Source organism: Haematobia irritans, chromosome 1 (assembly GCF_050003625.1).
Source record: "Haematobia irritans isolate KBUSLIRL chromosome 1, ASM5000362v1, whole genome shotgun sequence".
NCBI classification, from domain to species: domain Eukaryota; kingdom Metazoa; phylum Arthropoda; class Insecta; order Diptera; family Muscidae; genus Haematobia; species Haematobia irritans.
The window spans coordinates 252,871,136-252,887,705 of NC_134397.1; the positions used below are offsets into that span (position 1 = coordinate 252,871,136).

Sequence of the window (16,570 nt, forward strand, 5' to 3'; positions counted from 1 at the left end):
TATTACTTGCATTTAGGGAATCGGATCAAAGAAAGGAATGCTCAGTAGCCGCTTCAAAAAAACTTATTTTTTCAAGAACATATTTAAAAGCATCTTTTGACATATGAAAACGTCTTTTAAATCTATGGATGTTAAAAACACAATTTACTCTTACTCTACTTCAGGCAATGCTAAAGGACTGCTTTTGTCACGAATATTTTTCCTTATAATTGCCACTTTGTACTCATCGTCTGAATCCGAAAACGAGAAAAAAACACTATTTTTACACATATATTTTAACACACAAAAACAATATAAATATCTCAGAAATAACATAATTTGATAACAAAACATTATTTTGAAATTCTACTCTCTTTCAATTTCTTATTACCATATGTTTACAGCAATGTAAAAAAAAGTAGTAGACAAAATAAATTACGATCGAATGCGGTGATCCAAAAATTTAATGCGATCGAAATGTTTCTCTATACGAAACTGAACTCGATGACGAATGCGGTGATTTGGCCCCAGGTAAAAATATAGAAAAAAAGATTTAAGATAAAATATTAAACGATTATTTTTATACCCTCCACCATAGGATGGGTGGTATATTAACTTTGTCATTCCGTTTGTAACACATCGAAATATTGGTCTAAGACCCCATAAAGTATATATATATTCTGGGTCGTGCTGAAATTCTGAGTCGATCTAAGCATGTCCGTCCGTCCGTCCGTCCGTCCGTCCGTCTGTTGATATCACGCTAACTTCCGAACGAAACAAGCTATCGCCTTGAAACTTGGCACAAGAAGTTGTTATTGATATAGGTCGGATGGTATTGCAAATGAACCATATCGGTCCACTTTTACGTATAGCCCCCATATAAACCGATCCCCAGATTTGGCTTGCGGAGCCTAAAAGAGAAGCATATTTCATCCGATCTGGCTGAAATTTGGTACATGGTGTTGGTATATGGTCTTTAACAATCACGCAAAAATTGGTCCACATCGGTCCACAACTATATATAGCCCCCATATAAACCGATCCCCAGATTTGGCTTGCGGAGCCTCTACCAAATTTCTATGTACCAAATTTCAACCGGATCGGCTGAAATTTGGTACATGATGTTGGTATGTGGTCTCTAACAACCATCGAAAAATTGGTCCACATCGGTCCACAATTATATATAGCCCCCATATAAACCGATCCCCAGATTTGACCTCCGGGGCCTCTAAGAGAAGCAAATTTCATCCGATCCGGCTGAAATTTGGAACATGGTGTTGGTATATGGTCTTTAACAATCATGCAAAAATTGGTCCACATCGGTTCATAATTATATATAGCCCCCATATAAACCGATCCCAAGATTTGGCTTGCGGTGCCTCTACCAAATTTCCATGTACCAAATTTCAGCCGATCCGGTTGAAATTTGGTATGTGGTCTCTAACAACCATGGAAAAATTGGTCCACAATTATATATATCCCCCATATAAACCGATCACCAGATTTGGCTTGCGGAGCCTCAAAGAGAAGCAAATTTCATCCGATTTGCTTGAAATTTAGTACGTGGTGTTAGTATATGGTCTCTAACAACCATGCCAGAATTGGTCCATATCGGTCCATAATTATATATAGCCCCCATATAAACCGATCCCCAGATTTGACCTCCGGAGCCTCTTGGAGGAGTAAAATTCATCCGATCCGGTTGAAATTTGGTACTTGATGTTGGTATGTGGTCTCTAACAACCATGCCAGAATTGGTCTATATCGGTCCATAATTATGGGCCTTTTCGGAAACGCAGTGTTGCGCTGCAACTGCTGCGCATCACATTCATAATTGCAACATCCGGCAACACTGTAAGCGTCATATGTTCTAAAATGCAACAATGTAGCATATGTTGCGCAAACGTAATAAAAAACACGCAGTATAAAAATGGCTGATGCAGAGAACGAGTAAGTATTAAAATTTTCAAATTAGTTTTTTTTTTAATTATTATATTATATGTTTATAATATTTTTATTATATTTTCATAATTTTTTAGGGTAGAGGAAGACAACTAAATTAATAGTAAGAGCACGTTTGGATATGGAGGGCGACTTGCTTCAGGCCGAAAAAAAAATCTGTGTTATGGAGCAAAGTGGTCGACAAAATTAAGGAAATAACATAGATTTGACCCATTTGAAGAGTCATCTAATTTACAAATAAAATGTATTATATACTTTTCCATTTGTGGTGTTTTTGCGTTCTAAATTGCAAACAAAATATGCAACAAAAAAGCAGCTGCAAGAGCTGATCGGCAACAGCTGCGCAGCAGTTGCAGCGCAACACTGCGTTTCCGAAAAGGCCCTATATATAGCCCCCATATAAACCGATCCCCAGATTTGACCTCCGGAACCTCTTGGAGGAGCATCCGATCCGGTTGAAATAAACCGATGCCCAATCACAGAAAATTGTCACGATTGCCACTTGAGCCAAAAATAATCTACAAAAATTGTATTGTCATAGAAAATTTAACCCAAATATTTTTATATAGAACATTTTGTCAAAATTTTTTTCTATAGAAAATTTGTGAACCTTTTATGTCTTTAAGAAAATTTTGTGCATTTTTTTTTCTATCGAAAATTTTGTCAGAATTTTTTTCTATAGAAAATTTTGTCAGAATTTTATTTCTGTAGAAAATTTTATCAAAATGTTATTTCTACAGAATATTTATGAAGTATTTCATAGTTGGAGAGAAATATTTTGCAAAATCTTCCAAAACAATCTACCAAACAGTAAAAAATCTGCCATTTTTGGTAGACTCGTGTTCATAATTGTATATAGCCCACATATAAAGCGACCCCCATATTTCAATTCTGGCTCTATAATTACCGCACAAAATTTCATATCGGTTCGTAATTATTTCTTCCCTATATATACCGATTAAGAACTGAATATATACGTATTTAATTGACATTTCTTTTGTCTACTATATATCCCGCATGGACTAACTTACAATTTAGAAGATGATGTTAAGAAGTTTTAAGATGCCTTGCCATTGGCCGCAACCCACACGCAGAGAAGGAATATGATCACCTCAGCAAAATGTTAATTTTGTATGGTGACCATGTAACATGTTTGTCACTAAAATGTTATTTTCTCGGCAAATATAACTTGCTTGCCGAAATCAGATACATGATTTCCGAGAAAATAACATGGTTGCGAAAACCATGTTACATGGTCACCACCCAAAAATAACATTTTGCTCTTGAAACATGTTTGAGGTGATCATATTCTTTCTCTGGGTGCAAGTAATTTAAGTGTGGATGACCGTCTTTAGTAGAAGTTTCTACGCAATCCATGGTGGAGGGTACATAAGATTCAGCCGAACTTACGGCTGTATATACTTGTTTTAAATTTAAATCTTTAACTTAATATTTTTTAAAACTCAATTAAAATTTTTATTTGGAAAATTATTCATGAAATTTTTTTTCTGTGAAAGTATTAAAATTAAATGAAAGTTTTAAGATTTACTGAACAGGTAAAAATATAAAAAAACATACAAATGCACAAACTTATTATACCCTGTTCCACAGTAGTGGTGAAGGTTATAAAGATTTAAGATAAAATAATAATTTAAACCATTACAAATATTAAACGATTATTTTTTTAATTTAAAATTGTATTTTGTAAAATTTCTACTTTTTTATACATATTATTTTTCTTTTGTTTCGAACCATTTCGTTAAGGTTAACTATACGTTATTACAATTATTTGTATTTGTTTATATTATTTATAGCTTTTTTTATTCTTCACTTTTTACACAAAAAAATCCTTGTTTTTTACATTTAAAAATTTCATAGCGGGGACAACAAATTCGGATGATGGAATTAGAGGGGATAAATTTATATTTTTTGTCGATATTAAACATTTACTTTTTCACAGTTTCAATTTTTTTCACTTGTAAAACATTACACTTTACAACATTGTATCTTTTTTTTTAACAATAGAAAGCAACATTAAGAGAATTAAAAAAAATGTTACATATTTTGTTTGTTGTTTTTTTTTTCAAAATTGGAAATCTGAAAAGCTAAACTACAATTTGTAAAAAAAAATTCATCAAGGCATTTCATTTTGGGGGATTTTCTTTTCCAAAAATTGTTGACGTAATAAAATCAAATTTATTATTGGATGGTATTTATTGTTGTAGTGTTACTAAATTTTTAATTATACATTTTACAAAATATCTATTCTATTCTAATTAGAATCTAAACTTTAGTTTTTAGGATGGGTGAAATGATGCAAGCTAACTATGGTAATATCGCATGATTTTTAAATTGCATCTATTTTATTCTGTTAGCAATTGAGATGCCATGAAAAGAAAAATGTGAATTATGAAAAAAAAAACATTTATACAAACTTTCAATTGGGAATAAATCCCAATTGAAAGTCTACTAAAGAGTGTCCCTAAAAGAACGTTTCACATATTTTTTATGGAGTAACCATAAAATAATAGCTTAAAAATAAAATAAAAATAAAATAAAAAATTTTAATATATATGACAATATTCAAAACAATTTATTGACAGTTGATCGAATAACTTTATATGGTAAAAATAGGATTGAAGTTTTTTTTTAACATTTTTGTACATGGGGGATAGGACTTTCTCATTGGAAGTGTTCATCAGAGTTGATAAAGTTGACACTTTTTTACTTTGGTGTTTGTACTACTATTTAAGTAAAAAAAAGTACCATGGTTTCACACAGAGACACATTTGCTATCTTTTTTTAATATTCTTTATATTCGTCAACTTTTTGTAATCATCAAATTCGAAAAGTTTTTATAACAATTTCAAGTATGATATTTATCATCCCTGGTGTTCATCACTACGTGTGTAAATATAACCATATTATTTTATCACAATTTTGACAAATTTTTCTATAGAATTAAAATTTTGAACAAATTTTCTATACACATAAACTTTTCACAAATTTTTTTATAGAAATAAAATTTTGACAAATATTTCTATAGAAATAAAATTTTGACAAATATTTCTATAGAAATAAAATTTTGAGAAAATTTTCTATAGAAATAAAATTTTGACAAATATTACTATAGAAATACAATTTTGACAAAATTTTCTATAGAAATAAAATTTTGACAAAATTTTCTATAGAAATAAAATTTTGACAAAATTTTCTATAGAAATAAAATTTTGATAAAATTTTCTATAGAAATTCAATTTTAATAAAATTTTCTATAGAAATAAATTTTTGACAAAATTTTCTATAGAAATTCAATTTTAACAAAATTTTCTATAGAAATAAAATTTTGACATCATTTTCTATAGAAATGAAATTTTGACATCATTTTCTATAGAAATAAAATGTTGACAAAATTTTCTATAGAAATTAAATTTTGACAAAAGTTTCTATAGAAATAAAATTTTGACAAAAGTTTCTATACAAATAAAATTTTGACGAAATTCTCGACAGAAATAAAATTTTGACAAAATTTTCTATAGAAATAAAATTTTGACAAAATTTTCTATAGAAATAAAATTTTGACAAAATTTTCTATAGAAATAAAATTTTGACAAAATTTTCTATAGAAATAAAATGTTGAAAAAATTTTGTATAGGAGCAAAATTCTGAAAAATTTGTCTATTAAAATAACATTTTGATAAAATTTTCTATTAAAATGAAATTTTAACAAATTTTCTCTTAAAATAAAATTTTGTCAAACAGTTTTCTGTAGAAATCTTGACAAAATGTTCATTCCTCATCAGCATCCTCTACTTACAGCAAAACTATCCACCAATTATCAGAATAAATTCGGGTAATTCTCTAAACCCAAATGAAATGCATTCGAACCTCCGAAAAAACGGTTTAGTTGACTTTGCCTTAATAAATTATTGTACTTTCCAATTTTTTAAAAAGTTGACACTCGAATTTTCGACGCTAAAAATGTCGTCATTTTTTAATTTTGACAAAATTTTCTATACACATTAACTTTTTACAAAATTTTCTATAGCAATAAAATGTTGATAAAATTTTCTATAGAAATGACATTTTGTCATAATTTTATTTATATAGAAAATTTTGAGAAAATTTTATTTCTATAGTATGCAAATTTTCTATAGAAATAAAATGTTAACATCTTTTCTGTGGAAATAAAATTTTAACATCTTTTCTATAGAAATAAAAATTTAACAAAATTATCTATAGAAATGAAATTTTGACAAAATTTTCTATAGAAATTAAATTTTAACAAAATCTTCTATAGAAATTAAATTTTTACATCATTTTCTATAGAAATAAAATGTTAACATCATTTCTAGAGAAATTATGAAATTTTGACATCATTTTCTATAGAAATACAATTTTGACAAAATTTTCTATAGAAATAAAATTTTGACAAAATTTTCTATAGAAATGAAATTTTGACATCATTTTCTATAGGAGGGAAAATTTTGAAAAAATTTTCTATAGAAATAAAATTTTGACAAAATGTTTTATAGAAACAAAATTCTGAAAAATAAAATTTTTACAAAATTTTCTATTAAAATAAAATTTTTACAAAATTTTCTATTAAAATAAAATTTTTCTATTAAAATAAAATGTTAACAAAATTCTCTATCAAAATAGAATTTTGTCAAAAGTTTTCTATAGAAATCTTAACATAATTTTCGTTCATCAGCATCCTCTACTTAGAGCGAAACTATCAGCCAATTATCAGAATAAATTCGAGTAATTCTCTAAACCCAAAGTAAATTCATTCAAATTCACATTCGAACTTCCCGAAAAAAGGGTTTAGTCGAATTTGCCTAAATAAATTGTTGTACTTTCCAAATTTCAAAAAGTTGACACTCGAATTTTCGAGGCTTAAAAATGTCGACTTTTTTAATTATGGAAAAAGGCACGCCGCGACCTCACAAATTGGATTTTTCAATTAGCTGCTTTTGGTTTTTAGCAAATATCAATTAGTCGATTTTGAGGACATTGAGATCGATTTTTTTATAAAGGGTGATTTGTTAAGAGCTTGATAACTTTTTTTTTAAAAAAAACGCATAAAATTTGCAAAATCTCATCGGTTCTTTATTTGAAACGTTAGATTGGTCCATGACATTTACTTTTTGAAGATAATTTCATTTAAATGTTGACCGCGGCTGCGTCTTAGGTGGTCCATTCGGAAAGTCCAATTTTGGGCAACTTTTTCGAGCATTTCGGCCGGAATAGCCCGAATTTCTTCGGAAATGTTGTCTTCCAAAGCTGGAATAGTTGCTGGCTTATTTCTGTAGACTTTAGACTTGACGTAGCCCCACAAAAAATAGTCTAAAGGCGTCAAATCGCATGATCTTGGTGGCCAACTTACCGGTCCATTTCTTGAGATGAATTGTTCTCCGAAGTTTTCCCTCAAAATGGCCATAGAATCGCGAGCTGTGTGGCATGTAGCGCCATCTTGTTGAAACCACATGTCAACCAAGTTCAGTTCTTCCATTTTTGGCAACAAAAAGTTTGTTAGCATCGAACGATAGCGATCGCCATTCACCGTAACGTTGCGTCCAACAGCATCTTTGAAAAAATACGGTCCAATGATTCCACCAGCGTACAAACCACACCAAACAGTGCATTTTTCGGGATGCATGGGCAGTTCTTGAACGGCTTCTGGTTGCTCTTCACTCCAAATGCGGCAATTTTGCTTATTTACGTAGCCATTCACCAAGAAATGAGCCTCATCGCTGAACAAAATTTGTCGATAAAAAAGCGGATTTTCTGCCAACTTTTCTAGGGCCCATTCACTGAAAATTCGACGTTGTGGCAGATCGTAAGTCTATTCATGATGAAATGTCAAAGCATACTGAGCATCTTTCTCTTTGACACCATGTCTGAAATCCCACGTGATCTGTCAAATACTAATGCATGAAAATCCTAACCTCAAAAGAATCACCCTTTATTACTCGCCTCCAACTTTTTTCACAAACAACAAGTTTCCAACTTTTGTATGGCTAGTCGGGGCGGTGTAATATACCCCTTAGGTTATGTTAGGTTAGGTTAGGTTAGGTTAGGTGGCAACCCGATGTATCAGACTCACTTAGACTATTCAGCCCATTGTGATACCACATTGGTGAACTTTTCTCTGTAATATCCCCCTTGTTATGTCTGAGCAGCAAAGGCATCAAGGTAGTGGGCTGAGCAGCAAAGGCATCAAGGTAGTGGCGTACGTGGATTATTGTTATCGTAACATTGTAATCGGAAAAATTCCTGGATACGATCTCAGGTGTGTTGAGTGAGGCTTTATAGTATTTTTTTAGACCGGAACAGAGGGTGTGAATTGGGTATGAAACCTGAAAAAACAGAGCAGGTACTCTTTACTCGAAAAAGAAAGATCATTGGAGTTAAAACTCCTGAATTTCCAGGCACGAAGTTAAGTCTCTCGAAATCAGCAAGAAACTTGTGAGTTGTCTATCACACTAGGTTAGGTTAGGTTATGTGGCAGCCCGATGTATCAGGCTCACTTAGACTATTCAGTCCATTGTGATACCACAGTGGTGAACTTCTCTCTTATCACGGAGTGCTACCCGATTCCATGTTAAGCTCAATGACAAGGGACCTCCTTTTTATAGCCGAGTCCAATGCTAGCCATTCACAGAAAAAATATCACCAAAATATTTCCAATTAAAAAGTTAATTGAAGTTGAAAATTTTTTCAATTAATAAATTAATTGATACAATTAACTTTTTAATCATGATAGAAACATTAAGTTAATTAAGTCAATGATTGAAAATTTTAAAATTTGTAATTAAAAAATTAATTGATACAATTAACTTTTTAATCTAATTCGGAAGACTAATTAAAAATGTATTTCAAACAATCATTTGTTAATCCAAATAAAAACCCTAAGCCAATTCAGAAAGTAATTAAAAATAGTTACCTTTTTTAATTAATAAATTAATTGAGTTTTGAAATCAACATCAATTAAATTTTTAATTGAATCAATTAAAAAATTAATTGAAATTTGCTGAAAAAATCAATTAATTTTTTAATCAAGATTTTTTCTATGCCCAATTAAAACTGTGATTGATACTATCATTTTTTTTTCTATGCCCAATTAAAACTGTGATTGATACTATCATTTTCGTGATTGAAGACATTTCAATTAAAAAATTAATTGGATCAATTAATTTGGTGATTGAATCAGAAAAAAATTTTTTTGGGTGTTGCACCACGGTGGCTCCCACACACTAAACTGAACTGGTTGGCAAATACCGCAGACTGCCAAAAGAGCTTCCCTTTTTAATTGGCTTTATACTGAGTTTATAAGACCTGTGGATACTTATGGCTGACATGTTTGGGGGCAATCGTGAATTTCCAAATAAATAGAACGGCACTTATTTAGATGACACGCGCAATGAGGGCCACAGCCACAGCCGCTTTAGAGGTACGGATGGGAGTACATAAAGAAAACAGCAGAGGTGACAGTCGTGACACTTAAAATCTTAGATACACTGAAAATTACTGTTTGCAGGCATACAGAATTATGTGCCGAGCGTTATAGTCGGACTATATGGCAGATGAGCATGTTCATCACGATAAGCCGAATTATATCACAAGTATGGAGAAGTGGGCGGAAAGGATCTCAAAAAAGAACGAAGGAAATGGTAGCGACAAAAGTTGCTGAGTCGTTGTTGATGAGAGCGATATTAAGAAGCGATAAAAGCTTTTTCATCGATAAGCAATCAGTTATAAAGGCTTTGGACAATCTAAACGTAAGGTCTAAGGTAGTCAGCCGCTTAAGGGCTCTCACTGTGCTGGGTATCAGGGAACTGTGGCGTAATGGGAAATGAAAATGCAGATGTGCTGGCTAAAGAGCGCATCGAAAGTTTGTCAGCATCCCAAGTTGATATGGGACGAAAGAACCGATAATCTGATGGTGATGACCAGACAGACATTTAGGTCTTTAATTAGCATTATAACTGGACTTAAAATACTTTTGAAATATATGATAAGAATAGTCCTTAATGATGATGACATTTGCAGATGATGTCTGAACCCAAAAGTAAGACTCGAACCCAGAAGTAAGACTCGTACCACGTAAGACTCCTACCACTTCCTGTGTCAGTATCCAACATTATCCTATATTAGAACCTTTGGCTGGTCAGAGGTCAGTTCATAGCTATATCAGCTATGAACTGACCTTGCTAGGCCTTTCAACAACTAAGCTCTGAAGAAGAAGAATGTGGCCTCTGCCCTCCCATTACGGGCAGAGATGAAGTCGAGCAGTTTTAGTCTCTGGCTGGATTTTTTAAGCAACTTCAAAAAACCCCGATAAATAAAGGTTCTTGAGCCACCGTGGTGCAATGGATAGCATGCCCGCATTGCATACACAAGGTCGTGAGTTCGATTCCTGCTTCGACCGAACACCAAAAAGTTTTTCAGCGGTGGATTATCCCACCTCAGTAATGCTGGTGACATTTCTGAGTGTTTCAAAGCTTCTCTAAATGGTTTCACTGCAATGTGGAACGCCGTTCGGACTCGGCTATAAAAAGGAGGTCCCTTGTTGTGTTGTTGTTGTAACAGTAATTTCATCCATTTTGTTCTATGCTTTGATACTTCAAATGGTGTCCAAATCTAGGAACTTTGCGAAAAGGGTGGAGAGCGTCCAGAGTGATGTGGTAGTGAGTCGGGTAGGTTTAGCTGGGCAAGCGAAAAGGTGACGAGTGTCATGTGGTCCTTGGTTACAGATGGAACACACGTCAGCTACGCTGCTATCAATCACTGATAGGTAAGAATTGAGGCGGCTGCACTTGCCTGATCTTACTTGGGCTAAAACCAGCCACCACTGTCATGGTCTCTGGTTCTCCAGTGCTATGGGCGGTGGTCGGACTCCGAGAACAGGAATAACCTTGTAGCTTCTCACAGCTTCAGCTACAGTATCCTCATGAATCCTGTTAAGACCTGTCTGATATGCTGCCTGATCTAGAGGCTCACTTTTGTAACGCGGGATCTCGCGCTCTAGAAGGTGAAGATAAACCCTTACATTCCTGGGTGGGGGTTGCCTATCCACAACAAAAGTCCAAAATAAAAAAAAAAACGCAAGTCTATGATATCGACTTAGCCAGGAGGAGGAATTATCGATTTTTGTTTCCAAAAAGTCGATTGTTTAGAGCGCCACAAAAATTCGTTTAGTTCACTTTTCCTTTCATTCCAATTTAGCGAAGAGAAAGAACCATGAAATCGGTGGAAATTGTTACTAACGGATCTATAATCACACAGACAAAAAAATTTACTAAAATTAATTGAGTTTTTAAAAAATATTCAATTAAAAATTTTATTGATTTAATAATTTTTTTTATTGAAATAAAAATCAATCACAAAAAAAAATAGTGTTAATTAATTTTTTAATGGGATCGATTAATTTTTTAATTGATAGTATCATTTCCGTGATTGAAGACATTTCAATTAAAAATTAATTGGATCAATTAATTTCGTGATTGAAGACAAAAAATATTTTTTGTGTCGAATGCCCCAAATTTTTCGTAATTTTTAAAATTTCATATAATTTATTTATTCCTCTAGATACGAAAATCTTATTGGATATATACACATTTGTCGAAATACAATTACCAGAATAATGTACGGGGGCCAATCACGGCATTCGATATCGAATTCATAATCGTATCGAAAAAATTGCCTATACGATTAAAAGTTTGGATCATGGCATTCGATCGAAATTTGATGCAATTTCTCTAGCATTGCCAACAGCAAAAAACGAAGCAGAACAAAATGAAATGACAAAATTAAGTTAGAGGAACAAAATAGAATGTAGAAAAACATAGGTTTTTGAAGATTTCAAAGACAAAAAGCGACACCAGGAATACCGATTTTCATCGATAGCAAAATATATCGACGAACGGAATACCAATTAGTGGCGACAGACGAAAAGCGACAAAAGGCGACGGCGAGGGCGACTTCAGGAATAAGGGTGAATGTAAAAAACAAGTAAAAAATGTTTTACGATTGCAAATTACCAATCGAAAAAATTGTCGATCAAAAAACTCGATATCGACTCCCGTGATCCGAAAAATTTAGATTTCGATCAAAAGTTCTCGATATCGAATGCCGTGATTAGCCCCCTGTTCAATTCAAATTTAAAAAAATTGTTCCTTTTGGGGACAATTTTTTAAAGTTTAAATTTACACCGTCTTGCAAAACAATCCCTTGTTAAAGTGACCGTGGTCCCTTGCATATGTTTTGACCAGAATTAGGTCAGCTCCTTATAAACCAGGGACTTGTCCTGTATCGGGCCTGGGCCTTGACCCATTTCCCGTACTGAAGACTATAAAAAATCGTTTAGTCCACCTTCTTGTTGTACCCAAAACCCATATCTCATTTAAATGAAAACTCAAGAGAAATAAAAATTAATGTTTTTTTTTTGTTGTTTTATATTCTTATAATAAAATTTAATGATATACAATTTCGAAACATCTTTCTCAAGGACAATCAATCATCATGGTACACACGAAAAAATACACTATGCGTATGAAAAAAAAAATAAATTTCGAGAATAAATGAACCAAAATCATAATGGCAAAAAAAACAAACAATTACTTTCATTTCTTGCATATAAATTTACAAAAATATTAAACAAATAATAATAATATAATTATGCAAAAAAATCGCTTTAAATTTATGAAACGCTCTTTGTATAACTTAAAATTTATAAAAAAAAAAAATAAAATAAAAAAGAAATGTTGCAATAATATATGCAGCAAAATATGAGAGAAAAATCTATGGTAAGTAAATAATACTTGTTTTTTTTTTGTTTTAATGCAAAAAATTAATGTATGTTTTTGAGTTTTCTTTGTTTACTTTTGGGGGGTGTTGTTGGTGGTGGTTTGTTTTTGTTTTCCTTATAACAATATTCCATATATATATGTATACATAGATGCATATGTAGCCATGTTTTGTTTATGTATATGTGTTATACTAATGTATTTATGTATGTATATGTTTTATGCATGTAATAATGTTATATGCATTGATTTTGTTGTTTTTTATGTATATATTTATGTATAAATAGAACTTTGTTTTTTTTTTATATTTAAAAAATAATTTGTAAATATTATTAATAAATCATTATTAATATTTTTTGTTTCGATTTTTTTATGGTTTTGTTTTTATTTCTTTCTTATTGTATAATTTATGTTTTTAGAAAAATAAAGCCTATGGATTATTTGTTTCTTTTTTGTTTTTTTTTTGCAATTTGCTTAATGTTTGTGGTTTTTTGTTTTTGTTTTCTTTTTTTTTTTTTATATGATACACTTTAATCTAAATTATCTTGAAAAATTAATTTAATAAAACCCGAATTGCCGTCTAATGGCGTCGCACAGAATGGACAAACAGCCTGAAAGCCATTTGTACCATGTGGTATATCCACATTTACCCAATATCTGAAAGTAGAGAAAAATAAAAAAACAATTATTAATTAATTCTAAATGTATACAAATGGAATATATTTATTTATTTATTTATTATTTTTTTATTTTTGAAATGAGAATAAGGGATAAAAACTACGGTTTCTATAAGACTAAGTCTCCAAATCGGTGGTCGGCTTATATGAGGGCTATATCAAGACCTAGACTTGGAAGGCACCGTGGTGCAATGGTTATCATGCTCGCCTTGCATACCCAAGGTCGAGGGTTCGATTCCTGCTTCGACCGAACAGCAGAAAAGTTTTTCAGCGGTGGATTATCCCACCTCGGTAATACTGGTGACATTTCTGAGTGTTTCAAAGCTTCTCTAAGTGGTTTCACTGCAATGTGGAACGCTTTGGCACTTCAACTGGTGTCCAGATCTTGGAACTCTGCGACAAGGGTGGGGTGCGTCCAGAGTGATGTGGTAGCATGTGGTAGTGTGGGCAAGCGAAAAGGTGGCCCTTGGTTACAGATGGGACACACGTCAGACTAAGTCTCCAAATCGGTGCTCGGCTTATATGAGGGCTATATCAAGATCTAGACTTGGAAGGCACCGTGGTGCAATGGTTAGCATGCCCGCCTTGCATACCCAAGGTCGTGGGTTCGATTCCTGCTTCGACCGAACAGCAGAAAAGTTTTTCAGCGGTGGATTATCCCACCTCGGTAATGTTGGTGACATTTCTGAGTGTTTCAAAGCTTCTCTAAGTGGTTTCACTGCAATGTGGAACGCCGTTCGGACTCGGCTATAAAAAGAAGGCCCCTTGTTGTGTTGTTGTTGTAGTTTTTCATGAAATTTCATCCATTTTGTTCTATGCTTTGGCACTTCAACTGGTGTCCAGATCTAGGAACCCTGCGACAAGGGTGGGGTGCGTCCAGAGTGATGTGGTAGTGAGTCGGGTAGGTTTAGCTGGGCAAGCGAATAGGTGACGAGTGTCATGTGGCCCTTGGTCACAGATGGGACATACGTCAGCTACGCTGCTATCTATCACTGATAGGTAAGAATTGAGGCGGCTGCACTTGCCTGATCTTACTTGGGCTAAAACCACCCACCAGTCTGCCGTGGGAGGTCTCTTTCCTCCGGTGCTATGGGCTGTGGTCGGACTCCGAGAATAGGAATAACCTTGTAGCTTCTCATCGCTTCAGCTACAGTATCCTCATGAATACTGTTCAGACCTGCCTGATCTAGAAGCTCACCTTTGTAACGCTGGATCTCGCGCTCTAGAAAGTGAAGATAAACGCTTACATTCCTGGGTGGGGGTTGCCTATCCACAAGATGGTGATTTGGATGACAAATTCGATAGCAACCCAAGAGGTATTGCTATGACAACATGTAATTATGTCAACGCACCGGGATGATCTTGGTCTCCGCATAAAGGTGATCCAGGGGTGTACTGCGGAGACACCCAGTCGCAGTTATAAGGACAGCGTTCTGCCGGGTCTGGATGTTATTCCACTGCGTGTCGCTTGTTTGAGGTGTCCACACTGGCGCTGCATAGTTTACCACTGACCGGCCAATTGCCTTATAAGTAGCCAGCAAGGTTTCTTTGTCCGCAACCCAAGTGCTGCCGGCAATTGGCTTGAGGACCTTGTTTCTACCGCGGAGCTTGTAACAAATTGCAGTGGCATGGGCAGACAACTTAAAAAGGCTGTGGAATGTGACCCCGAGTATTTTGGGGTAGTTTACTGTCGGAATTATTTCGCCATCGACTCGTAACATTCGACTGCCTACGTACTTCTGCCGTCCATGTCATGAACAGTGTGGCTGAGGATTTGGTGTCAGATATCCTCAGATTTCTAGCAGTGAAATAACTGGTAAGATCAGCAATTTAGACGTTTAAACGATCACATATGTCATCAGCAATGGAACCGGATGCTATGATTGTACAGTCGCCCGCATATAATACAATCTCGACGCCGTCAGTAGGGGGAGGAATCGAGGACAGGTAGAGATTAAACAGTGACGGAGGTATCACCCCACCCTGGGGAACTCCCTGTTTAACTCTATGGGGTTTCGACCTCTTGTCCCTGAATTCCACGTACGACTGGCGTCCGCACAGATAATTAAAAAACCCAACGCTTCGTTCCTGCCGGTAAGGACGTATTTTCCATATCCTCGAATAGTGTGGCATGGTTAACCGTATCAAATGCCTTCGATAGGTCAAGCGCCACGAGGACCGTCCTATGACACGGCTTGGGCTGATTGAGTCCCATATTAATATATGCCGAAATGGCATACAAGGCTAGCGTCGTGCTATGTACTTTACGGAATCCACGACGTTGAAGGTGGACAGCTGGAAAATTCTCCACAAGGCTGGGGAGTAGTGCCTGAAGTGTCTTGACTACTGACGAGAGAAGGGATATCGGTCTGTACGATTCACCATTACTCCAATCTTTGCCTGGCTTCAATAGTGGAATCACCCTACCCATCTTCCAGACATCGGTAAGCTTGTCATTGAGCTTAACATGGAATCGGGAGCCACCGTGGTGCAATGGTTAGCATGCCCGCCTTGCATACACAAGGTCGTGGGTTCGATTCCTGCTTCGACCGAACACCAAAAAAGTTTTTCAGCGGTGGATTATCCCACCTCAGTAATGCTGGTGACATTTCTGAGGGGTTTAAAAGCTTCTCTAAGTGGTTTCACTGCAATGTGGAACGCCGTTCGTACTCGGCTATAAAAAGCAGGTCCCTTGTCATTGAGCTTAACATGGAATCGGGCAGCACTCAGTGATAAGAGAGAAGTTCACCAATGTGGTATCACAATGGACTGAATAGTCTAAGTGAGCCTGATACATCGGGCTGCCACCTAACCTAACCTTCATGACGACTACGTCTGTAGCGTAACAGACATAAAAACGCACATGGTTACATCGTCTTCGAATTTCTCACACTGAAAAAAGACGTTTAGTCGATAATATAGCAAATCGGAAGATAATTTGAAAATTGAATATCAACAAATATTTTAAAAAATCGATTCTAAATGTTTTTTAATAAAAAAGTATGATTAGTTTTGAAGTTGCGGTGCCTATTATTAGATTCCCTTACGCAACCAACATTTCTATCGAATAAAATATATAAAATCAATATCCATAAATGTTCACTTTGTTTTTCAATACAATGTTTTTTTTTTTATTGTAAC

The 16,570-nt window shown here is 34.2% G+C and overlaps 1 protein-coding gene and 1 long non-coding RNA gene across 4 annotated transcripts in view; one reads left to right on the forward strand and one right to left on the reverse strand.

Annotated features, from left to right (window-relative positions):
* Positions 1–1,869: 1,869 nt before the first annotated feature.
* LOC142220408 (uncharacterized) lies at positions 1,870–2,205 on the forward strand. Its single transcript, XR_012717868.1, has 2 exons — positions 1,870–1,929; positions 2,019–2,205. It is a non-coding gene; the product is annotated as an uncharacterized LOC142220408 (long non-coding RNA).
* Positions 2,206–12,377: 10,172 nt separating this feature from the next.
* Pli (E3 ubiquitin-protein ligase pellino) overlaps positions 12,378–16,570 on the reverse strand; it is a 180,714-nt gene continuing 176,521 nt past the window's right edge. For all 3 annotated transcript variants that reach the window (XM_075289538.1, XM_075289547.1, XM_075289556.1), the window contains exon 10: positions 12,378–13,409. In XM_075289538.1, coding sequence (XP_075145653.1) covers positions 13,283–13,409 — 127 coding nt within the window. In that variant the 3' untranslated portion in view covers positions 12,378–13,282. The remainder of the gene's footprint in view (positions 13,410–16,570) is intronic.